At 39.7% G+C, this 25909-nt stretch overlaps 1 protein-coding gene across 12 annotated transcripts in view; it reads left to right on the top strand.

The window, feature by feature from the left end:
• LOC101156198 (disco-interacting protein 2 homolog C) overlaps positions 1–25909 on the top strand; it is a 201314-nt gene that overhangs the window by 84496 nt on the left and 90909 nt on the right. For 10 of the 12 annotated variants that reach the window (XM_078934381.1, XM_078934380.1, XM_020711272.3 and 7 more), the window contains exon 2: positions 18168–18239. In XM_078934381.1, the coding sequence (XP_078790507.1) occupies positions 18168–18239 (72 nt within the window). Of the gene's footprint in view, positions 1–5657; positions 5953–18167; positions 18240–25909 lie in introns of those variants that run through there. The other 2 variants (XM_078934383.1, XM_020711271.3) reach the window with 1 other exon arrangement.

Raw genomic sequence — 25909 nt, 5'->3', positions numbered from 1 at the left:
TGCATTATTGTCCCTTAGAACAATGATAGAACACCACATTACAGTGCTGTAAAAAATATGTTTTACCTGATTACTATTATTTTTCTAAAGTTTTACCCGGATGACCATAGTTTGTAGAAATGTGTATTTAGTATAATATGCAGTTTATTTAAAGCTAATGCAGTATTCAACAGTCTTTCTCAGAAATAAAATGCCTAAACACTCATGAATAAACACTGGAGAGTTTCCCATCAACAAACCTCCTTCCTTCACAAATTCTAAAACTCCTAATATTCATAATCTTTTCTTGGATCTTGATACATTTGTCTATATGTGAGGCTAAAATACAACCTGGTGTCATGATCAGCCTCCTGATATGATGTGACCTCCAACTTTGACACCATGGAAACAAAAAGTGCCGCAAACAAAGAAGTTGAAAAGGTTAAAGCTTTGTTCTGTGGACCCGGAGAGGGACGGAGCTGCTCCACTGCTCCTCCCTGAACCACACTGGACGTTTCCTGGTTAACGCAGCTGCTCAGTGTCCCCCGGAGATCACAGTCTGCCACTCTGCCAACAGCCAAGCCTCGCTGCTTCCCCCTCCTCTTCCTCATCCTCCTTTTATTCACTCCGTAGCTGACGGATGTAATTGAGTCAAAGAGAGGAAGCCTTTTCTTTTTTGCATGCAGAGGGATCACTGGTGTGATTGTTGCACATGGAAAGGAAGGGATTAAATGGAAGTGTTATTCTTATGTTCAGTGGTGGATGAATTGGGTCATTTGATTTGCTTTAAAATAATATCCAGCTGCACGACTGTTAAACAATGTAGTCTCCTACCTTAAATGTAAGATGTTCTTTTAGTATTTTGGGTCTCTAAAGCATCTTTTAGTGCAAGAAGAACTTCAGATGATTATATAATGCTTAAAGGATGTCAAAGTGTTTAGAAAACATTTAAGACATCTGAATCAAACTGTTCCTTTCAAGCATTTGGTCATTTTCTAGTTTGTGTTACTTTATGCATTTATAAAATGTCCAACATGTGTAAAACGGGAGTGCAAAGCTCTCTAAGAAAGATTTAAGGCAGATAAAACCAACCTGTGGTGTGAGAGGGATTTTTGTGTTTTTTTGTTGTTTTGTATGTTGTGATCCTCTGAAACACCACAACAAGAATGAGTGGCCTTCAGTGACATGAAGGAAAAGTTCATCAGTTGGAGTGTGGGCCTTCTGTTTAAGTAGCTTTTAGTAAGGTTTGATAAGACCAAGCACACACATGCGCACACACACACACACACACACACACAAACACACACACACACGTTCTTGAAAGCCAATAGTCTTAGATGGCATTAAACCTCCATTTTCATTTTGTCAAGTTTGCGGGGGAGCAAACCTGGATCACGCCTCGCTCAGTAGGTTCCACACAAGCTGAGGTCATCTCCATCCAACCTTTCCTGGGAGGAGGTGTGTTTTTGTTCTTCTTGATAAGATCCTAAACCCTTTTACTGTGGTTTCTACATTGGCCCTGAAGTCCAAATCACACCAACAATTCATTCAATCCAAAAACATTTTAAAAATCCTGAAGTCTTTGTCTCATTTAGAATAATTTATTAATACACTTTATTCACATTATTAAACAATTAATAAAAAATATGTGGTTATACTTATCAAGTTATAATAGCTCTTTTTTGTTTAGTCCTGATCTGCTCTTAGGAATTTATCTTCTTGTTACCAAAAACATTAAAAAATTGTCATTTGTTTGCAATACACCAACATTTGACTAGTTTTGAATTTTTGAAGTTTGAAGTTTTTACCACAACCTCATCAGATGTATAGTTTTAAAGAGTTTCACTTCAACATTTTTTAGGTTAAATGTTGTGCATAAAGGTTGATTGATCAAACTAGTGAAGTTGGATCTTCTTAACAGTCATCCTTTCAGTATGTGGTTGTTCTTCTGAAAACCTTTGATTTAAAAAAAATCAAACATAGAGCAAAACTGTTCAATTGTTTAAAAAGGTTTTTTTTTTGTTTACTGTTAAAGTAGCTGCAGTAGTTTGTTTTCTGGTGAAACTTGTTTTTAAGTCATCATTGCACTTACTACAAGTCAGCAGACTGTGGTGCTAAGAATACATGATAGTTTGAACTAGTTTTCTCATACACATGGTAACCTGTCACTTGGTGGACAAACACAGTGGATTTTCAAAGTGTGATGGATGAAACTTTTGTGTTCTTCGTCTTAATCTTGTTTTCTGAAAACTTACCTGAAATTACAGCTGGGCGATATGGCCAACAAAAAAAATCAAATCTCAGAATATCTTCCTGCTTTTGGTTTCTTTAACAAAAAATCAAAAATGATAGAATAATGACTATTTTATTTTAACATCTCCTTTGGAAGCCCAACCAGCCCTACTTGAAGCCTAAACTTGAAGGCATTATGTTTCCAAGTCTGTGTGTCATTGCTGCTTGTACAAATGAAAGTTTTGAGGAAAATGATGGGTATCATTAAAGGTCAGCTGGCTAAAGGCCAGTGGGACCAAAGTCATATTTGACCTATGCCCTGCATGAGCCGTCCTGCCAGAAGGGACCAGGATGTTGGGTTCCTCAGATTTGTCCCAGACTGAGTTTGTTTTTGAGATTTCTGTGTTTGTCAGAAGTGTCGCCGTCACCGTCTCAGCCCTGAAGGTAAATATGACTGACATCCAGCAGCACAGGTGAAGGTTTGGGAGTTGGTGCAGCAGGTTTACAAACCAAAGGAGATTATTTAGAGAATGTGGTTTAGAATTCTGGTTTGTTGCTGATACTCAAATGTTCCCTCACATTTTATTGAGCATCTGACATAATGAAATGTGTGACGGTAAAACCCCAGACTGTAGACTGGGTTTTCCCATGCCTCTTTTTCTATTTTTAAAGTCATTATTGGAGGCAAAGTTCATTTGGCTTTTAGATCTTGTGAAACCGACACACAATTGTCATCACTCACTCACACTAGCTCAAACACCTCAAAAAGTTGGGTTTTAGGGGCATTTCTTCAGTGCCACAGAACCGGGTGAAAAAAGCACATTCAAAGCTGAAGTGAGGTTCATTAGTGGCAGAATTATTATATAACAGTTTCTTTAAGAAAATCTGAATCATGTTAAAAATTAAAACTGGATACCAATAGTAGTTTACTCTTAAGTAGAGTTAGGTAACAAAATGTTTTTTTCGTATTCCTCTAAATTGAATGTTGTTTGCATGAAAAAGATTTTCCACATGGCAACAAACTGACCTGTTGATGTTCGTCTTCAGACATATAAAAAGGATTTTGTGTGTGTCTTCTGTAAAGAAATGATTTGTGTTATTAAAGCAACTTTCTCAGATGGGTTTTACCTCTTCTAGCGTCACAGTATCCAGATCTTTATTCTTCACAATGTGTGTAACATGGATTCACATTCTTGCTTGCTGCTGACATGAATTGTGTTTGTTGCTTCTCGTTGGAGAAGCTCAAGTATAAAAACTGAAACCCGAGGCATTGATTTGAAGGGAGCCAGTCAAGTTAAACTGAGTGTTGGTTGTCAGTCAGTTCATGGAAGCAAGTTTTTGTGGTTAAGGAGCGGAAAACGAAGAATAAACACAAATCCAGCTTTCTTCTTAGAAACAGTGCTTCCCAACTCTAATGCACACACACACACACACATATTCTGGATGTCTGCTTAAAGATCGGGTTCAGTTCATCCTCAGAATGACACGATGGCAAGTAATGTGTGAAATGAAGTATTGGATATGCATTTGTCTGGTTGTGGACAGATTTCTGGATGGCATGCAGATGCTGATCAGATTGCTGTCTGTAATGATTCCATCTGTATTATCAACTTATTGAGCAACCTTTAAAAAATATTTTGTGTAATCGTATTTTTAATCCATTAATGTTGATGTGGTTTAACTTGATTTGGTCAAATTGGTCAGACTTTTATTTAATTTTTTCAAATTCAGTTTTTAAAAACCAATTTTGTTTTAGAAAAATCAATTTTTTACATAACTTGGGGATTTAAACTGAACTAAGGTGGTGTTTTTCAAATTTCTACTTCAAACAAACTCAAAGTCTGAGTCATAAACTCAGATCTAACAGTAGAAACATTGATAATCTTTTTGCACATGGATGGATCTCTATACATTCCTTCCCGTTGAGCTGGTGCCTACAAAGCAGGATGATGTTTAGAATATGAAGCTAAAGAAAAGGGGTGATGTCTGCTAACTCAACCTCTATGAATTGGTGCATTCTTACTTGTGGATTTGGTTTGTTTAAATGCTTTTTGTGTATAGTTGAACACATATGAACTTTGGTGTTGGCCAAACAAGTAAAGCATGGTCCAGAACCAGGGCCTTGAATTAGTTTTTAAAAAACCTGGTGCAAAGGCCGACTGACCATTCATTACCAATATTGGTGGAAAAAAACAGTCAACGGTCTAAATCTGAGAGAGTATAAAGATTGGAAAAGATCTTATACATCTTTCCGTTCTGGTCAGATTTTTTCAGCAAATATTGCCTGCTGGATAATTTCAGGTGGTTTTGTGGTCTGAATCTTTTGTTGCCTCCGCGAAGTCAGATTTATCAGCATTCTCACCTCTTCTGTAGAAACAACCCTAATGAAACAGGGCCTCCTGGTAACCATTAAAAAGCTATAACATTTACAGGGCCTTCAGCATCCCTACAATGCACGGGCCTATCGGTGCACAGCTAATCACAGAGCTGCCAAAACCTGTTTCTCATCAATTCGACACATGACACTGAGCCGTAATGTTCTTCTGGAAAAACTGACCCTATGACCCAAATCCTCGTCCACCGACCGCTCCGCTTCAATCTTGAGGCATTCAGCTTGTCGAGGGGGACTTTCCCAAACATGTGGGTCAGCTTTCCAAAGCTTGTGAGAAAGCGTTTTCCTGGGAAGGCTGCCCTCCCTGTGGATGGTCGGCTCTGCTGCAGAATGACTTCATTATCACCGTTATCCTCCGTCTCACTCATCTCCAAGACAATGAGTATTGAGGAATTCTTGCTAATGAGACACAACAGTTATGAGTTTGTGGTTTTAGTTTCCAGATAAACACCAGAACAAGAGGGAACAATTTGATGAGGATATATTCAACATCAATTAAAGTTAGATATGTTGTACATGTCAGCTATAACGTACTTCATCTTCACTCTGTCACATAGATGAGACTTTTTTTTAATTCAATTATTTTTTGATGGAGTCGCCTTTGATGATGCTTCTCTGATCTGCTGCAGAACGTCCGTGGAAGAACCCTTCATGATGGTCTTACTCTAGGTCTATTAATGTCATTCTTCTGATTATTTTGGATCAATCTGGTCTGATATCAATTTTTAAACAGGCTGGTCCCTTTTGTTGGCAGTTACTGTCATAGCAACCAAGTAACCACATGAGACACAAGCTGCACATCCCGAGAGGTGAAGGCTGCATACGTGAGTGTGTGTATGTGTGTCTGTGTGTGTTTAGTCTTTCTCTCGCTTCACCGTGAAGTCGACCAACAAATAAATGTATTTGTTTTGCTGATGTTGCTGAGTGGCTAGTTTAGGCAAGCAGACTGAACCAAGTGAGGCGAGAGGGGGTGGAGCTGCTGTTTACATTATCACACACTCCTCCACACACACAAACACACACACACACACACAGTGGCGGGCACCTCTCCTTCAGACTAAAGATGGAAAGCTCACTGTGAAGTTACTCTGAGCTGCTCTGTGGTCTGTGGTAACAACAAAGGCAGCAGCTGAATGTCAGCAGACACCTTCAGCCTCTCGTCTGCGCAGAGAAGGTCGAGCTGCTCCTCTTTGAAACTAATAAGCTGCTTGTCTTTGAGTGTGTGTGTTAATTGAGTGTGTGTGTGTGTGCTGCCTATGGGGAATAAGCCAGCAGTGCTTTTGCCCACTGGACCTCAGACGACTGTGACTGCTTAGCCGATGTTTTCCTCCTGCTGACTGTTATGCTCGGTGAGTTAAAAGGCGCTTTCTGTGTATCTGCTGTGTAATCAAATGACCCTAATTGGAGAAATTGTTCCGTTTTGTTTAGTTTGTGTGTTTGTTTCCCTTTTTGAAAACGGTAGAAGTACAAATTGCAGCTTTGGAAACCCTTAAATGGACTTGAGGCCATCCCTGGTGCTTTTGTGTTGTCAACAGTAAGAATGCCTTTAGCTTGTGGGCATGATGTCATTGTGTTTCTGACACCTGTGCATTATGCTGTGTAGCTGTTTTTGGATAAACAAAGGATTGTGTTGATGTCATCATGTGGAGGCTAGATTCCAAAATCTCCTAACTCTAGTTAAACTAAGTTCCTTCCACCTAGAGAAAGTTAGCTTGAGTTGGATTCTGACCTGAATTGTTGATGAACTGCAGCAGAAAATTAAGTAAAGGATTCTCAGCTTCATTGTGGTATGTTGTTTGCTTGTTTACATGTATGGTTGGAGATTATAGCTGTTGGTTTGATTCACAGAGACTTGGAGAAAATATTACCAAACTACAAAATTTCGAAACCTTTTTTTCAGCCGAAAAGTAATTTACTTTTTATTGATGTCGTTGTTGTTTTATATCACTTTATGCAGATGATACAGTCTTTGCATCATTTAACCAGAGTTCATACAAGCAAGCCGTACTGATATTTGGTTTGGAACAACATTAAAAGGCTGCACGGTGGCACAGTGGTTAGCGCTCTTTCCTCACCGCAAGAAGGCCCCTGGTTCAAGTCCCGACTGGGGGACCTGAAACAGAACATCAATGGGGGACCTTTCTGTGTGGAGGTTGCATGTTCTCTCCGTGCATGTGTGGGTTCTCTCCGGGGTCTCCAGGTTCCTCCCACCGTCCAAAAACATGCTTCATAGGTTAATTGGCAACTCTAAATTGCCCATAGGTGAGAATGTGAGAGTGAATGGGTGTGTGATTGTGGACATTCTACCCTGCGACAGACTGGCGACCTGTCCAGGATGTCCCCTGCCTTCACCCACAAGTGGCTGGGATAGGCTCCAACAGCCCCGTGACCCCGAAAGGGACAAAATGGAAGAAGATGACGGAATGAGGAATGAATGAATGAATGAACACCACTAAAAGAAAATGTATTTGAGAAACTACTTTTTTTAATAGTGTCAGAATAAAAAAATATATAATTTGAGCTTTTTGCCCTATAGGTGACATTTAACCATTTTAGTTTCTTTAAACATGGTTGTTATTAATAATATTAATAATTTTCAAAGTTAACACCAAATATATCACCAGGGAACATTCAGATTATCTGTAATAAGAAATCCACCTCACAGTAAAAGTGTTGCAGCTCTGCGTTAAATTGAATTAAGAATGCAAAATCAAATGTCACTTTACCATCAGAGAGTGAGGAAGTGGCAAACCTCCACAACTGTTCAAATATGTAAACCTAGAAAAAAAGTGCACTTTTTTTTTGAGTATTATAGGTTTTTTAAGAATAATTCTGTCCTCGAATGAAAAATGGTATCGTTTTAAACTTTTCAAAGCTAGAAAAGCCCATGTACAGCCTTCTGTAATCCAATGATGGAAGGTGTCATTTGTTGAGTTTTTGTTGAATATCCACTAACCTTTACAGCTGGCTTTGAAGTCACGTCATTTAGCTGGAAAACTCAAGTTTTTTTATTTAACTTTACTTGAGCAAAAACCTTTTCAAGAAGTTCAGAATATCTAGTCAAATTTAGAATAAAGTAAAATTAAGCTCATCTAATTGACTTGTGTCCTAAAAACTGCATAAAGTGGCATCCTGTATAAAAAGCTTTAATCGTTGTGTGTGTTTTTACATGCACAATAATTTGATTTAATTTTTTTATTTAAAAGTAGAATTCTTAACGAATTGACGAATTGAACTTTGATTCTAATTTGTAAACCTTATAGAATCAGATAAGCAACCTTTTTAGGACAAAAGTCAATATTTTATTCCAAACGACAAAATGACATTTGTGCATTTAGCCAGCTGATGTTTTTGCTTCAGTGTATTTTCTGCCAGTTTTTATTCTGGACTAAATCCCTTGTGTTTCTGTACAGTAATGAACCTCTTGCACTAATGATGCCACATGTTGCTGACATTTTCATTTGCTGGCTTGTTGTGGTGCGACTGAACATTAAGCGTGACGGGTACTTTCCACGCAGACCCCTTGATGTCCCAGCAATGCTTTTATTGGGCCTGAAGTCAGTGAGGTTAGCCTTGATTTTCCAGACGAGCATAAATTCTTTAAAAGTGTGCGTAAATCCTGCTTTTACGCTTGCTGAAGGCAGAATGAGGAAAGAGAGTTGCATGTTCATCTGTGAGGTTTTTCGACAGCCCTAAAGGGAAATGTTCCTCCAACACCTGTGGCTGTGGGAACCCTGTTGGTCTATGTGGTTACAGATGTTTCTGTGTGCGTTTTGGAGGGTAGGCAACAAAAAAGACATCAAAAAGCCTCTTTCAGGAATAAAAAAGTAGAAAGAAGGTCTGTGCTTGAAGGAAATGCCTGCATCAGCTGTCAGGAGTGTAAGGAAAGCGAGCTCTTCTAGAGCTTCATCCTCTGTTTGTGGCTGTTTGCACTCGCGTGGACGTGAGCTTTAGTGCCGACTCAGCTTGTGGTTACAGTCAACACCTGCTGCTTCCAGCTACACACGCTTAAAACGCTCACAGGATCCTGTGAGTGTGCGAGTTAATTCCAGGGGGAGTCCTTGGGCGTTCCCTCCCTGCTAATGAACCAAAGACGGTGTTTGTGGGCATTTGGTGTCGGGGGGAAATTAAACCGGAAAAAGTGGAATCTAAAAGTGTAGATATGTGGTGCTGTAGCTTCATACAAGCATCATGTTGTTTCTGTTACATCTTTACCTCAAATAGTGTTTGACTAATTGTTGATCCGCAGTGATACTGAATGCCAAATTTTCAGTTGTGTATTTATTCAAACAGATTTTGGCTGTTTTAACTTTTTTCTAAAAATGACTGCACATAGGAAGACCTACAATTTCAAATGTTTTACAATAAAAAAAAACTGTTTTCTCACTGGAATGACTTTTAAAACAAACGCAAAATAGGTTTTGGTCTGTAAATAAAATTGTTTTGACATTTTTGTTACTTATTGTCCTTATTTCCCTCTCTGTTATCCAACACAGTTCCTTTCTCATTCAATATTTTAGATTGAGATGGAAACTGTCATTTATATACCTGCTGATTCTTTAACGTAGTCTAATTTGGGTTATTGTTGTAGATTCATTTAAATAAAGCTGTCCTCCTCATGTTTTAATACTGATCAGCCAGCTTTTACTTCAGACTTAGTCATTAGCACCTGTACGGAGGATTTACCCATGCTGGTGGTGCAGGTTTTTGGGCTGTCTGTACTCACTGTAGACAGATGCAGCCACATCTTAAAGCCCCACTCCAGTTATTGTTTAATCTATTGTAAAAGCATTCCCATTGGTGTTTTGATTAGATTTAAGCAGTTTTGAGCCTAAATCAAAAATCCTTTGTCATTTAAAAAAATATATTTTCTGCAAAGGGGCAGGAGTTTATTAGAAATACGCCCCTGAGTTGTGGGTGGGGAAATAACGCTCTGCTGATATCCCATGATCCCTTTGCTTACACTCTCTCCTGTTAGCTTACAGCCCCTAAAAAACCCCCTGCTAACATTGCTGGTGCAACAAAAACGGCCAGCAATATTGGAATTATCCAGTCGTACGGTTTTGAGCCAGCTCAGACGAAAATGGAGACGTTAATGGACCTATTTGTCTGCAATTGGATTCATACTTTTTGGATTTTTAAAACTGAGAACCAACTTTTTTCTTGACTTCTTGTGGGACAGCAGAGGAGAAAGAAAGCCATCCTGTGAGGTTAGATATTAAAAAAAAAAAACTCTTCCTTGTTTTCCTTACCACCTTTTTTGTATTTGCTGTTTTTTCTCTCCTGGAGACTTTCAAATGAACTTTTTAAACCCCTAGACTCTCCAGGTTCTTTTTTTCTTTAGTCTGTTCTCGTTTATTTCATAATATCCCATTTTCCCCCTTCAGCCTGCTCTCCATGCCGGACCTGAATCAACCTGTAAATGGCATAGACGGTGTATATCACTGGACATACTGAACGCTCCCCCGAATAGGAAGTACCTGCTAGCTCTAAGAAGCCAAACTCCCATTGACTTCTATTAAGAGATAAACAGCTTTTTCAGTCATTCTAGTTGTCAGAATATCCATTTTTGCTCCGATACCTTTTTCTCTTGACATCTTATTGCTAATTCTAATTTTTTTTTTCATGATATTTTTTCTTTATTACAAGTTATTCAAGTTATACACTGACCAATTAGAACCCCCTACGTCAAAGCATGTGGTGGCTGCTGGCCCCCACCCCAAACGTTTGATTGACAGATTCTCCAGAGGTCCTTTCATTGGAAAGGGTGTGGACTTCCAACAAGCTTACTCATGATTGGTGAGAGTGGTTGCCATAGAAAAGTTGACTCTGACCAATCACTGTCCACTGGCTCTCAATGGCGGCACCGGTATCATGGAAAAATGGGGACTGAATTGGCTTCATTTTGCTGGAGCTGGAGGTAAGGCCTTTTTTATGGGTGACGTCCCCTGCTTTGTCCAATGAAATGTACTGTCTGTGGTAAATGGTCATGGAGGGCTCAGATCACCGTTTGTGCTCGCTGCTGCCTCCTCACACATTCTTCCTCCACAGGAAGGTGATTGAGCAGCCAGAAATGTTCCTAGTGAAGTTACAGCTTAACCAAAACTCATTCTAACTTCTGCCCTTCTCTTCTGACTGCTTTATCAAGGAGGGACAGCTGGCTGTTCTGCTTTCACTCAGATGCTTGCAGACCCTTTTCTGTGTTGTTGGAGTGGACTTGTGTCCATCCGATAAAGCCTCTCTGAACAACTCTGACGGGTTCTGCTGGGTAGTTGGATCTAATTTTACACAAACCTCTTCCCTTAAAAGTTGTTTGGAACCAACAGGATGTTTGTATTTTTTTTAACTCGTAGCTCTCAAGCCCGATGTCGGCCGGACGTAGGATTGGCAATAATTCATGGTCAGCTTATAGATATGTTATACAGCAGCAGCATCTGTTTCTCTATGGCACTTTATGACAACAGGATTATAAGAAAAGCTGCAATAATTGATCTCCTGCTGGAGCTGATCTTGAATAGCTTTCCTTATCTTTAACAGTTCTGATTTTTTTATTATTTAAGTTAAATCTGCTGGAATTTTCCATTTTCTGGGCAGTCTCAAAGTGTGTCAGGGTTACTGCAGATTATGCTTGATAAAAGATTTGATCTGCAAAATCTCAACAAAGTCGTTGAAGGTTCGTCCCATTAAAATAAAAGGATGGTAGACACGTTTCCCACAGAAAGTAGATGACAAATATATCTTGTAGTTGACATCAAAGCTGTGGAAAGAAACTTACTGGCCTAGTGGAAGAGCGTCCCCACTGAGAATGGAATGTTGTGGGTTCAAACCCATGGTCGAGTCATACCAAAGACTAAAAATGTGACCCTATGCCTCCCTGCTTGACACTTAGCAAAAAGAACTTGGGTTGGGGGCTAAGACGGCGGTTTCTGCAGCTCCCCATTTCTCCAGGGGATGGGTCAAATGCAGAAAATAATTTTAAACTCCTAGGTGTGTGACAACTAATGGGACTTTAACTTTAAAGGCACTGAACTCTATGTACCAGCATCCCTTCGATCCTGAGTGTAATTCAGTTCTGCTGAGCATATCATTATTACCACATCAGTGTCTTTCTAACTTAAATGTTGACTTTTTTGTGTGCAACCAGAGAACTGAGAGAAATCTGGGTTACACTGTGGCAGACTGTTCTTACCCTCAAAGATGGCTAGATTAGAAAAAACCTCATTCTTCCCTGTGAATTGTAAGCATGAGTGACTCAGCTGTGTAAAGTGGTTTTACAAACAAACAGGGTGAACCAGCAGCAAATGTTCACAGCAAAGCAGTGAAGGTTTTGGGGAACATTTTCTACCTTGAATTTTAGGCTGTTTCATGCGGAGACTGACTTCTGGACTTTATCATCTCCCAGCTTTCCATGTATTTCTTGATAAAGTACATTGTGTAGATCTTTGCTTCTACCACTTTTGTGGAGTAAAATGGAATGAAATCTCTTCAAAAGGAAAAAAATAGTTTTGGGTGGTACATTAAGACCCACTGACTGTATACAGTGTGTTCTAAATTATAATGCAAAATATATTTAAATATATAGCTTGGTACTTGATATCATAGCTAAAAGTCTTTGTTTTTCAATTAGACTAATGAATAATATTGTGTCTCCGGTCTCTTTGAGGACCCCCTTGAAAACGATATGACACATCTCAAGGGGCTTATCCTCCAAACAAATAAATTGAAATTTGGATCTCAGACACCTGTGATAATTAGTTTGTCAGGTGAGTTCACTTAAAGGAAAAACTACTAAAATAAGCTATGGGCATAGAAAGAGAATAAAACTAACCCTATTGAGAACCTTTCGAGCATCCTCAAGCAAAATATCGATAAGGATGGGAGGCCGTTCACATCCAAACAGCAGTTCTGGAAGGTTATTCTCACATCTTTCAAAGAAATTCAAGCAGAAACTCTCCAAAAACTCAATTTCAAAGGAAGCAGGAATTCTAAAACTGCTACAAACTAAGGGTTCTTATGTTCAACTTGACCTTTTAAGATGTCTTTGATTTTAATAACTTTTGATTTCAGTAAATATCACCTCCTAATGCAGTAAATTCAGCAAATAACTATTTTCAGTTCTTTAGAATCTTTCATTTGTTGTTGAACTCTGTTGTGTGTAATAACAGAACAGTACATTTGAAGGTTTTTGGTCAGTAACATTCAATATACACTCTAATGGTTAGTGACTTGAAAATTATGCTAACTGTCATTTGTGTTAAGTATTTAAAACAATCAAAGACGGTAAAGAGACTTGGTGGTGGAATGAGGAAGTACAGGAATGCGTCCAGAGGAAGAGGTTGGCTAAAAAGAAGTGGGATGTAGAAAGGACTGAGGAAGGTAGACAGGAGTACAAGGAAGCGCAGCGTAGAGTGAAGAGAGAGGTGGCAAAGGCCAAACAGAAAGCTTACGATGAGCTATATGACAGGTTAGACACAAAGGAAGGAGAGAAGGACTTGTACAGGCTAGCCAGACAGAGAGACAGAGATGGGAAGGACGTGCAACAGATAAGGGTGATTAAGGACAGAGATGGAAAGGTGCTAACAACCCAGGAGAGTGTACAGAAAAGATGGAAGGAGTATTTTGAGGAGCTGATGAACGTGGAAAATGACAGGGAAAGAAGGGAGGAAGATGTGGTTGTTGTGGAGCAGGAAGTAGCAGAGATTGGAAAGGATGAGGTTAGGAAGGCTCTGAAAAGGATGAAGAGCGGAAAGGCCGTTGGTCCTGATGACGTTCCTGTGGAGGTATGGAAGTGCTTAGGAGAGGCAGCAGTGGAATTTCTAACAAGGTTGTTCAATAGGATTTTAGAGAGTGAGAAGATGCCTGAGGAATGGAGGAGAAGCGTTCTGGTTCCGATCTTTAAGAACAAGGGTGACACGCAGAACTGCAGCAACTATAGAGGAATAAAGTTGATGAGCCACACAATGAAGCTGTGGGAAAGAGTAGTGGAAGCCAGGCTTAGGAAGAAGGTGGAGATCTGTGAGCAGCAGTATGGTTTCATGCCCCGTAAGAGCACCACTGATGCCATTTTTGCTTTGAGAATGTTGATGGAAAAGTACAGAGAAGGTCAGAAGGAGCTGCATTGTGTGTTCGTAGATTTAGAGAAGGCGTATGACAGGGTGCCGAGGGAGGAGCTGTGGTACTGTATGAGGTCGTCTGGAGTGGCAGAGAAGTATGTCAGAGTAGTTCAGGACATGTATGAGAGAAGTATGACGGTGGTGAGATGTGCTGTAGGTCAGACAGAGGAGTTCAAGGTGGAGGTGGGACTACACCAAGGATCAGCTTTGAGTCCTTTTTTGTTTGCTATGCTGATGGACAGGCTGACAGATGAGGTAAGACAGGAATCTCCCTGGACAATGATGTTTGCGGATGACATTGTAATTTGCAGTGAGAGTAGAGAGCAGGTGGAGGAACAGCTAGAGAGGTGGAGGTTTGCTCTGGAAAGAAGAGGCATGAAGGTCAGTCGTAGTAAGACAGAATACATGTGTCTGAACGAGAGGGATCAAGGTAGAAGCGTTAGGTTACAGGGGGCTGAGGTGAAGAAGGTGCAGGAGTTTAAGTACTTGGGGTCAACAGTTCAGTGTGATGGGGAGTGTGGAAAAGAGGTGAAGAGGCGAGTGCAGGCAGGTTGGAGCGGTTGGAGGAAAGTGTCAGGAGTGTTGTGTGACAGAAGAGTGCCAGCAAGACTCAAAGGAAAGGTGTACAAGACAGTGGTGAGACCAGCTCTGCTCTATGGGTTAGAGACGGTAGCAGTGAGACAGAGACAAGAGGCTGAGATGGAGGTAGCGGAGATGAAGATGTTGAGGTTCTCCTTAGGAGTGACCAGGTTAGACAGGATAAGGAACGAATACATCAGAGGGACGGCTCATGTTGCCTGTGTTAGCGACAAAGTCAGAGAAGCCAGACTGAGATGGTTTGGACATGTTCAGAGGAGGGATAGTGGATATATTGGTAGAAGGATGTTGGAGATGGAGCTGCCTGGCAGGAGGGCAAGAGGACGGCCAAAGAGGAGATACATGGATGTCTTAACAGAGGACATGAAGTTGGCTAATGTTAGGGTAGAAGATGTCCATGATAGAGTGAGGTGGAAAAGGATGATTCGCTGTGTCGACCCCTGATGGGAAAAGCCGAAAGAGAAAGAAGATTTAAAACAATCAAAGAAAAATATAATTTGAGTATTAATTTAGAATGCACTGTATGAGAACTGGACGGAGTGACCCCTCCCTCCTCATGCTCCTAACAGGGAGAACCCGCTGGATCCAACAAGACAAAATCCCATAGACTTTTATAGAGAAATAAACAGTTTTACTCAGACATTATGTTTGTCAGAATAACCGTTCTTGCTCTAGTACCTTTTTCTTAACATGCTCTAATTTGTTCTCATTTTTTTTTTATATTCTTTTCTGTGATGCAAGTTACTCAAGTTACAAATTGACCAATCAGATGCCTCAATCAAAATGTGGTGCCTGCTGGACATCACGTCTAACGTTTGACATATTCTCCTGAGTCTGCTTTCAAGTGGTAGGGGGGTGAACTTCCAACAAGCTCACACATTATTGGCAAGAATGGATGCCATAGAAACAGTGACTCAGACCGTTATGGACCAATAACTACTTACTGACGTTGTCTGGGTCCAACATAGGGGCATCTGTATCACCTAAATGGGGAATTATTTGACTTTATTTTGTTGGAGCTGAAATTAAACTATTTTCTATGGATGACAGTCAGAGGTAAGATCTGATGGTTGTTTTGCCAATTATTTAGGGGGTTTTCCTCTAATTTAAAGAGATGTGCTTGATTGATGAAAATATCTGATGATGATATTGTTCAGTTCTGTTGGTGGTTCTTGTCATTGACTGACTCTGTGAACACAGATCTGTTGGAGGATCTGACTTCATCTAACAGACATGCTGTTGAATCAGGTACCTGAGCTTCAACCTCTGCTGGACATAAGCAAGCAGACAAAGTCAGACCCCCACCCTTGTATTTTCCTCCTTTTCTCAGCATTTCTGAGGCTTTTTTAGTCTCACCAGTTTCTGACTGTTCTCTGATTCCCCCACCCGAGTTGTTAACTGCTGCCATATGCCTCACCTTCATGCTGCCAGATGATTTTTGCAATCATCCACATTTAGCGACACATTTGTCTCTTTTTCAAAAGGATTTATTAAAGTTGGTAAGCGTGTGGAGTTTTTTCCTTTTAAATCTGATACAAGTTTAGTGCTTTTTAAGTCTGTTTAATTCTTCACCAACTCCTTAAGACAGGACTCACTTTGCCTGATAATGTTTGATTGTGTTGACATTTTTTTGTCTAAACTAATAAATTAAAATATTAGTCACAATTGAATTGTTTTTGTTTGCCTCCTGCTCAAACTAGGGTTGATCTATTCATGATATGCAGACATCTGGTAGAGTATTTATGTAAATACTAGGCTTAAAATATATAGCACTGATCATAATAAGAACAAATTTAATGTCCCATCATTGAGAGGGCTACAACATCGGATCAACCACGTGATCCAACCCAATTCCCAATCACGTGACTGGATCAGTACCTCCCTAGTACCAATATTTGAGGTTATTATGATCCAACCTGCTTAGTTAATATAAAATATTACACAAAATCTAGCATAGATGTTAGCATTAGCATCTAGTCAACAAATTTCAGATTTTCAAGTCACTCTGATGATGTATTTTTTCAGATATAACACTTGTCTGAAAACTTTTATCAAATATTTAAAAAAAAATTTCAGTTAGTTAAAGATGCAACAAGTGAAAGTACAGTCATTTCCACCTCACTTCTTGCTAGAAACTAAATCAGCACCAAGCAGGAAAAAGTCATGTTCCAAATAAACACAGATAACATTTCCTCTCAAGACTTGAAGGTCCATTCAATTTACCTCAACTCAACCCTAATATTACAGTTAAAAAAAAGCCTTTTAAAGCAATTGACCAAGGAAGTCTTTTTTCCATTTCAGCTTTCTACTTTCCAGCAGTCCAGTAAAATCCAGCCTGGGTTTTGGTAGTTGGTAACTAAAATGAAAGGCCAGCACCCAAAAGACCTGATTAGACAAAGCTGATAAAAACTAGAAGGGGTGAGCTCGGCATCTGGAGGTTTTTATTGCTCCACGATATTTTGTATTTCCTGCAGTGGGAGACCAATCATCCTACTGTTTTTAATTTTTTTTATTCTTACTGCTGAGGTGAGAACAACCACTACCCCCCATCTATTATTACTCTGTTCTCAGTAGCAACTGTTTGCTTTGCCTGTTGACTGTAGGAGGTCTCTTTTTAAAAAGTGATCAGCTAGAAGCTCTGAAACTCAGCGCTACCAGAAGTAAAATGATAAGAGGCGTTTATTTGGAGGGTCTTCCTTTACGGTGCTAATGAACTGGATTCAAAATGGCCGACATATTGATATCTTGTACAGGTCATCCTGCTCATGGTTAAAGCAGAACTCTATCGAGGAGGTGTAGTGGCTGAAATGTTGACATTGGCCGATAGGGATGATTGTCTTTAATGATTTATTCACCGACCTGGTGCAGAGATGACTTGACACACTTAATGCAGTTATCTCTACTCCTGCAGCGAGTACAGTTGAATAAAATCTTAAAGAACTTGAAGTTGTCCACTTTTTTTATCACGTTATGCAGTTAGGTTGTGGATTTTGAGAATTTTCAACACTTTATGGATCTTAAAATCTTTCAAAAATTTGGCAAATTTCTTTACAGTGACATTTTTCTTAGATCACTTTCTTAGTGCTGTAAAGACTATTTCCCAAAATGTTATTTTCTTTCGTTTTCTGCCTTCAGCAGAAATTGTAGTTCCTTTATTAAACAGATAATCTTTATAAGAAGTCGAGTGGTTTTGAGCCCATTTCATAACTTAATTTCTTTTTCCCCAAAGCCTATGTTTCTCCTTGATAACCTAATCTAGAAAAGCGGCAGACTCTTTACGGCTGTAACTCCCCCAGAGGCCAAAACTTGATTTCTAACTGTGCTATTGGATCCAAACCTGCTTTGTGCAGCATGGAAATCTGCTTATGACACCTCCGCTGGCTTGATTTTTCACTCAGCAGATTTTCCACACAGATCAGTCAGCGAGTTGTTCGATAGTTTACTGCACTGAGATAGTAAATGAAATGGGCGAATGCTTGTCTGAATCTCCTTGTTTGCACGCTTAGATACGGTGTGCGACGTTAGGTCACATTGAGTGAGCAGAATAACTAAACATAATGTGAAGGGTCAATGTGTCTATTTTTATGTTGGTGTCTCAGATTGCAGCTGTCTAGTATATTTACATATTAGTGCAGCCTCCTTCTTTTCCCTATTTGATGGATTAAAGTTATTTTAGTCAAAATAATCCACATGGAAACACTTTCATCAGCCCAGATACATTTTAAGCAGAATCCTGTGAGTTTATGAATCTAGATTTTGCTTTGTAAGCCTCAAGTATGCTTTGATTGATGCTGGAATTGTGCTTTTTGATGTGAAAGAGTGAATTGGAGAGTAAATTCATCTTTCTCTTGCAGGTGATATCACACAAAAAGGCTATGAAAAGAAGCGATCCATGCTAATTGGAGCCTACCTCCCTCAAGTACCAGGTACTTTTTCTTGCCTTTTGTTTTCTGCGTTTGATTTCATCTCCAATAATTCATTTTCCTGCAGATTTTTTGATAATATGATGATAAATGTATAGTTTGATTACTTGATACATATTTATTTTCTAATGTGAGTAGAGTGAAACCCCCCACCACAGAATGGTTAAAAGCTTTTGGGTATATATTTAGCACTGGCTTTCAGGAAGTCTGACTATTGGAGAACACATTAATCTAGTGTGCATAAAAACACACAGTCACTCACGTAATGCACACTGACTGTTAGGAAGTGCAGTAAGGAAGAAACTATCTAAACTGTTTGGTATTCAATTCCAAGCAATGCTTGGGTTGGTTTCCCTGTGCAGCGTTCATTCTCCTTTTCAGCTGTCCACGCCCTTCCCCAGTCAAGTTTCTATCACTTAGCGGAACCTTGCAGGGACCCGCATTGATTTCCTGGAGGTTTATGTGAGTGTGCACCTCCCTGTTTCCGTCCTCCTTTCTTCCACAAAGACGAGCGTGGGTTTGAGTTAAAGGCAGTCCTGAAAGATGTTCTCAGAGCATTCTTAAGCTTCATTCTTAGTCGACCTAAAAACACACACTCGTGAACACACAAATACAGACAATGCCGCTCTTCTTCTGGTCCCCCTCTCACACACTCTATGCACAATACTCCCCATTTTTCGTCAGACTCACACAAGTGTCTTTTTTTCTTAACCGTTACGTGTGTCCGTAGTAAAACCTGCTAATCCACGCTTCTCAGAAACACAGTAGAAAACGATTTTTATTTTTTTTGGCAAAAGCATTACCACTTGACAACAACACTAATTTCCCACCAAAGCAAAAATATACACTTTCTTCCTGCAAATCTGGATTGCTCATGGAAAAGAGAAAGGACAGTTGTTATTTTGCTGCTTTTCATCATAACCCTGATCTAGTGCCTGCTTACTTCAAACTTTAAACTTTATTTGCATGGCGCCTTTCATTCCGGTTAAAAACCCAAGGTTTTTAACCGCAAATAAAAGCAAATAAAATAGTCATAAAAGATGACAATCATTTGAAACCAAAAACACAGGACAATCACACACAGATTACTCCCTCCACGTACCCAGTTCCCCCAATATAACCCTCAAATTAAGAAACTGCAGCTTAAAGAAACAGTCTGGCTCGGTACTGCTGTGCAGAAATGATATAATGGGGATCCGTTTATTCCAAGATTCCACTCGACCCCGGGGGTCATTGCCACAGCATCCTCCCCACATAGCAGCTCAGGGCCCACTCTACGGCTATTAGACTGAAGAGCAGGACCCCAGCCGGCGTACTGAGAATGAGCACCGCAGCAACAGCACCCCCTACAGGCGGAGCTGGTGGAGCCCCAAGAACAATGGATCCCCAAAAGGAAGCACTGGAGTAAAAAACATCAGTATATAAATAATAATTAGATTTAAAACAAAAATAGGATAAAATAAGATATAACAATAAGAATAATAAAAAGCGTTTAAAAACTTTAACAGGTAGTGGGTTTTTCCCTTCAGTTTAAATTTTATGTTACCTCAAAAAAAAATTCTTTCTGAACAGTGATGTGTTATTTATTTATTTTTTTACCGATTTTGCGTTAGCAACTGTAGTTTTTGAACATACATATATAGTCACAGCATACTTGATACATTTTATTGAAAAAAGGCCTCTATTGTAATTATGTTCATAAGTTCATTTCTAACTAACTGAACACAGAAATATACCCAATTTCATCAATATTCGCAAACTGTCACAATCACTAGCGACGGTTTGCCACGTGTAAGTAAGGCAAGCACATGCTTTATTTATCAATTGTCCGCTCACACCAAACGCATCAGATTCTGTTTTTTTTGCGCCTTTGTTCTTAACATGCCTCAAAGTCGCTGCTGGACATTTGTCCAAAATTGTGTAAATAAACCAGTTGCCCTTTAGCGGTTGTTTCCCACACTGAATTTATCAGTATTTGCTGCTGACAGCAGTGCCGGAGAAGAGGTGCCGTCCAGACATGGAAGAGAATCTGATCGATTTCCTCATAAACGTTATGATGTTTTTCTTATTTGCATCGAGACATTATAATTATTGTTTTTAGTTTTTCCCTCCTTGCGGGACAGCAAGTCATCAAACTGGGTCACAGAAAGACAGAAGAACAGCTAAATACACCGTCATTGAGATACAGCTCCTCCAGTATAGAAGATAACAATCAAGTAGGAAAAAAAGACTGAATGACCTCATGAACCAAGAGATGGAGAGGTGACTATTTATGCTTTTGTAGAGCTCTTGAAAAAAATAAAAAATAAACGTAATTTTTCAACATCATCCATATATTCCTTCCATTATAAACAAGATACACAGTAATCAGGCTAAAAACCTCAGATAGGAGCTTCTCCATATGCAATGGGAGTGTCTAGTTTATGAAAACATTTTTGAACAAGCATTGAGCATAAAAATTTGACGTGCGTCAAAAGAGGGAGCGGGTGTGAACTTAACCCATGAATCACATCCGGTATGAATGCAGCATTATGCCGGGCTAATTTTTCCACACATTTTTGACTTTTCTCTTAAAAGTGCAACTTGTACTCTGGAGCGATGTATAAATGCTTCTTTTTTTTTACTATGCAGTTTTTATTTATTTATTTTTTCTAACTTGTCCTGTCCAACAGCTAAGCAAACAGATGAGAGCTGAAAGCCTTTTATGTTGGACGCATTTTACTTTTACAGCAGGGGTTATGAATCTTATGATAAACCAGATGTATGTTTGAATAAACCCCTTTTGTAATTTCAGCTAAACTTTATTCATGTTAATTATATCTGTAAATATTTTTTTGTTGGACTGGACGGAAAGTAAAAGGAGGAAAGAAGAGAGAGGGATGGCAAATTGGGGGGCGGTGTTAGAGGGGTGATTATAGTAGCGATCATGGTAAGATCATGAAGCGTCAGAAAGCAACAAGTTGCTGGAGCTTTACTGTATCACAACTGCCAGGTTAAGATGCATGAAAATTTTAAAATAGGCGGGGCCTCTCCACACACACACACACACACGCACACACACACCCACACACACACACGCACAAACGTTACAAACACACCTGTTGGCTCCAAAAGTGTTTGCACACAAACAAGTCTACATGGACATGCTACCGCTAACATTCACACACTTCTACTTATGCATTCAGACCAACACATATGAAACATTTCATTCAGTCACGCAAACTGTACAAAGATGAGATAGCACCTGTGCTCGAGTGATTGTTTAAGTTCTTCTGGGGTGGATGATGGAATGTAAAAAGAGGGAGAGAACCCAGCCGCCCCCACCAAGGCCCCCACCGCAGCAGCAGCCGGGACCCCCCAACATCAGCAGCAGATCGAGACTGCGACTTATAAGATGGAGCATATGTGTTAAACTCAGGCCCGAATTACTGGGCCTTAGTCACTTTCAGTGGGTTAGTTTGCACAGCATGTTTGATTCAGATGATGTTCAGCAACAGCAAGCCTTCCATATAACAAATTGTGTAGAACTTCTAGACATTTGCTAACAGTTTTGTTCCTTTTGTGTTTGCTTATACGTTTGTTTAAGAGATAAACCCGCAAGGAGTTAACAGAAAGCAAAACATGTTATGTAATCTTGTAAAAAAAATATTTCTAAAAATCCGTATGGAACAAGGTATCGTTCAACGTCAATGTTAAAGGTATGTTAAGTTGAAATCCTACTGCATTTTCAAGTTAGGTCTTCTTAAAGCTAATAATACTTAGCAGAGAAAAATAACACCGTTAGACTGCACAACTTCGGGTCAAAATTTGTTTCGAGGCCCCTTTAAAATATTCCCCGGTGATATCTGAGCTAACACAAAGCATACTGTAGGTCAAGCGTTTTTATCTCAGCAAACATACCTAAGGTTCCATTTCAGATCAATTTCGTCTTAAAGGTTTGACCAGTAAGTCACAAATAGGATCTTAAAGTTTGAATCTATCATTTATAATTTGAAATTTAACATCTGTAGCACTGTACATGCTTCAGGCTCCAGTCCTGAGACCTAGTTGAACAGGTTTTTAGACAATCATCTCTGACTTAAAAGTTAGGTCGCCTGGAAGCTGTTAGGAAACCACATATCTGACTAATGAGTGGCAAGAAATTTCAAGAAGAGAAGACTATAAGCGCAGATGCCATGACTCAACTTCAAAACCTGTAGGAGGAAATAAATAAATCTGTTCTCCTGTTTTCAACATTTCCCATTTTGCCAATGAAGTTAGGAATGCAGAATGACTGGAAGGTTGCCTTCAGACTAGGAAATTACCAAGTTTGCATTGCACTTGTTTGCAGAAAATCCATTTCAGCGATGTGTCAATAGCATTTTAAGGTTAGTAAAAATAGCAACACCACCTTAGTTTTTTCTTCCCGAAGCTCAAAAAAGACTTTGTCTAATATGAGTCTCTAACCGGCCACAACATTCTGCAAACCACTTACTGACTATGCTCTTTAGGGCATTTCCTCTAGTTGTTAAAACAATTTGGTGAATTTTGATTTTCTTTTCATAGGTTATAGAATATGTATCTTTTAAAAATAAGTAGATTAAATGCTGCCGCTAACCCATTAAAGGAAAAACTGTTACTACACAAAATACTCTAACCCCTAGCCAAAGTAACGTTGAACTGATTGTGTAATTATGGCCCAACCTCTTTCTTGGTAGCCAAACCTCTTTGAGGAGGGCGCCTCCTCCAGCCTCTTTATAACACGGCTGAGGTGAAAAACCTTCAGTCGCTTCTGATCACTCAGCTGAAAGTCACCTCTACAGGAGAGAAGATGGCACACGGCATTCAAATTGACAGAGAGAGATTCTCCTGCCCCCTCTGCCTGTTTCTCTTCAATGAACCGGTGAGCCTTCCTTGTGGTCACTGCTACTGCATGCAATGTGCTAACAAACATCTGGATCATGAAGAGGATTCTGGGATCTACAGTTGCCCTGAGTGCCGTCAAGAATTTGTGTCCAGGCCGCTTCTGGTTAGAAATAACATACTAGCATTTGTGGTGGAGGAGCTGAGGAAGACTGAAGGCTCTAACGAAGACTGTGTTGACATCACTGATGGACCAAGACAACACCCCCACTCTGCCAGACCTGGAGATGTGGCCTGTGATGTGTGCTGTGAGGTCAAACTCAAAGCGGTGAAATCCTGCCTGCAGTGCATAGCGTCGTATTGTGAGGATCACCTGCAACCTCATTTTGATGTACCCCCCCTGAGGAAACACAAGTTGGTGGCAGCAACTGCAGAGCTAGAGAACAGCATCTGCTCTAAGCATTATGAAGTGATGAAGATATTCTGTCGTACCGATCAAAGCTGCATCTGTTATCTGTGCTCTAAGGAGGAACATAAAGGCCACGAGAAAGTCTCTGCTGCAGCTGAAAGGAACGAAAAGCAGAACGACCTTCAGGGCTCTCGAAAAAGAATCTATTCCAAGATCAAGAGGAGAGAGAAGGATATGATGACTTTTCAACAGGTAGAGGACTCTATAAATGTCTCTGTTGAAAATGCACTGGCTCACACTGAGAATGTGTTCACAGACCTCTGTAAAATGATTGAGAAAAATCTCTCTGTCATTAAGGAGAAGGCAATATCTCGACAGAAGGCCGAAGTAAGTCGGTTCAAAAAGCTCAGAGAGAGTGTCCATCAAGAAATTGCTGAGTTGAGGGAAAAAGATAGAAAGCTTGAAAATCTATCACGAACAGATGACGACATTAGTTTTCTGCTCAATTACTCTTCGTTAGCTCAATGCGAAGACCAGCCTAGTATCCGGATACGTCATTTGAGACAGTTTGAGAAAGTCCCTGCAGTCGTCTTGGAGGCCAAGGATAAAATACTAGATGTGCTTGATAGAGAATGTGCAAAGATCATAATGACAATGTCTGGAAGTACTGCTAGTTCAGAACCTCAGCCTCAAGCATATAAAGAAACCAGAGATGTCCCGGACTCCAGAGAAGGTGTCAAAACCCCAGATCCAGTTCTGGAGAACAGAAAGGATGACCCAGTGTCAACATTTGACATGTCAAATAGTTCTGATGACCACATGTCACCTGGATTTAAACAGAGAGAAATAAACACATCAAGGTCAGCCATATTGTCAGGCTTGCCACCCCGTCAAGCTTCAGTCACACCTGATGTTGTAGAGACCAAATCTGTCAGAGATAGACCATCACAGGGAAATCAGGTCTATCTGTATGATGTGCTGGAAAGATTTAACAGCACAAAGAAAAGGCCAAACTTTTCAAAAGGCAGAGATAAATTCCTGCAGTACGCACGCCCAATCGCAATGGATCCAAGCACCGCAAACCCTCACCTCCTTCTGTCAAAGGAAAACAGGAAAGTTGTCTTCTCGTCAGAAGAGCTTTGCTATTCTGCTTCTCCACAAAGGTTTGCATTTTCCTGGCAGGTCTTAAGTCAGGAAAGTCTTACTGGTCGGTGCTACTTGGAGGTGGAGCGGAGCGGCAGGGGTGTCCTGGTGGCCGTTTCATACAAAGATATCAGCAGAGATGGGACATTTCGCCAGTGCATGTTCGGTGACAACGAAAAGTCTTGGGCTTTGGATTGTTTCAAGAACAGTTATGAATTCCGTCATAACGAAATTAGAACTTCAATCCCAGGCACCTGGTCCTCTAGAGTGGGGGTGTACGTGGATCACGATGCAGGTCTCCTATTATTCTTCAGCATCTCTGACACCATGATCCTCCTCCACAAAGTCCAGACCACGTTCACACAGCCGCTGTATGCTGGACTGTGGCTTTCCGATGGAGCAGCCGCTGAAGTGTGCAAGCTTGTGTGACAAGTTTTTCAAACAGTTTATGTTCTGATATCTCTAGTCTGTATCTATTGCTATTCTGTTTCCCGCAATTATATATAAATGTTTTTATCTACTAAACCATGTGAGTTTAGGATCCATGATGAATGATGGGTTTTTGATTATTTTCTGTCTGATTTTTGCTTCTGGTTTTATCAAAGGTTTTACATGTTTAAGACTATAAACTAAAAAAAAAGGCAAAAAGCAAACAATTACATTCCATTAAGCCCTGGATGTAAACATCTTGATTTAGAAAAACTGTAAACAGATTGGTAACCTTTGTTTTCTTTGACATCTCTTGTAAACACCATAGTTTTAGATTTTACACTTAAAGATATTTTTACCTAGCATGAATAATGCTTGGTGTTCTTTTTTTTCTTTTTCTTTTCTCTTAGTTTTAAAATGATCTTTACATTTGACATTTTTGGAGATATACATCACTTTCATTTAGCAATATTTCATGTGGTTTTATGAAAAGAAAGCCAAACAATGTTTTTATTCACCTTCTCTCTTCTTACTTTTATCTAACTTTGTCTGTTTAAAGATCAGAGATAAATCACTTTAATAAGTTTATTAATAAAAAATGTTTTTTTCTTAAACTTTGCCTGTATTCATTTTAAATATTTCAGATGGTATATTTGATTTCTAAAACTGAAGCATTTCACAACCGAGGGTGTCTCATGATACTTCAAAAGAGATCATAACTATCTGACAAATTTGTTACAGTTATCTACCTATTTTTTAATAATAGCCTACAGTATTTATCATCAATTAATCTCCTGTAATAGGCAAGCAAAGGGCGACAGTGGAAAGAAAAGGTGTGTGTGGGGTGGGG

Source organism: Oryzias latipes, chromosome 17 (assembly GCF_053564925.1).
Source record: "Oryzias latipes strain Hd-rR chromosome 17, Olatipes_Hd-rR_3.1".
NCBI lineage: Eukaryota > Metazoa > Chordata > Actinopteri > Beloniformes > Adrianichthyidae > Oryzias > Oryzias latipes.
This window is presented reverse-complemented; position numbering and strand designations above follow the sequence as displayed.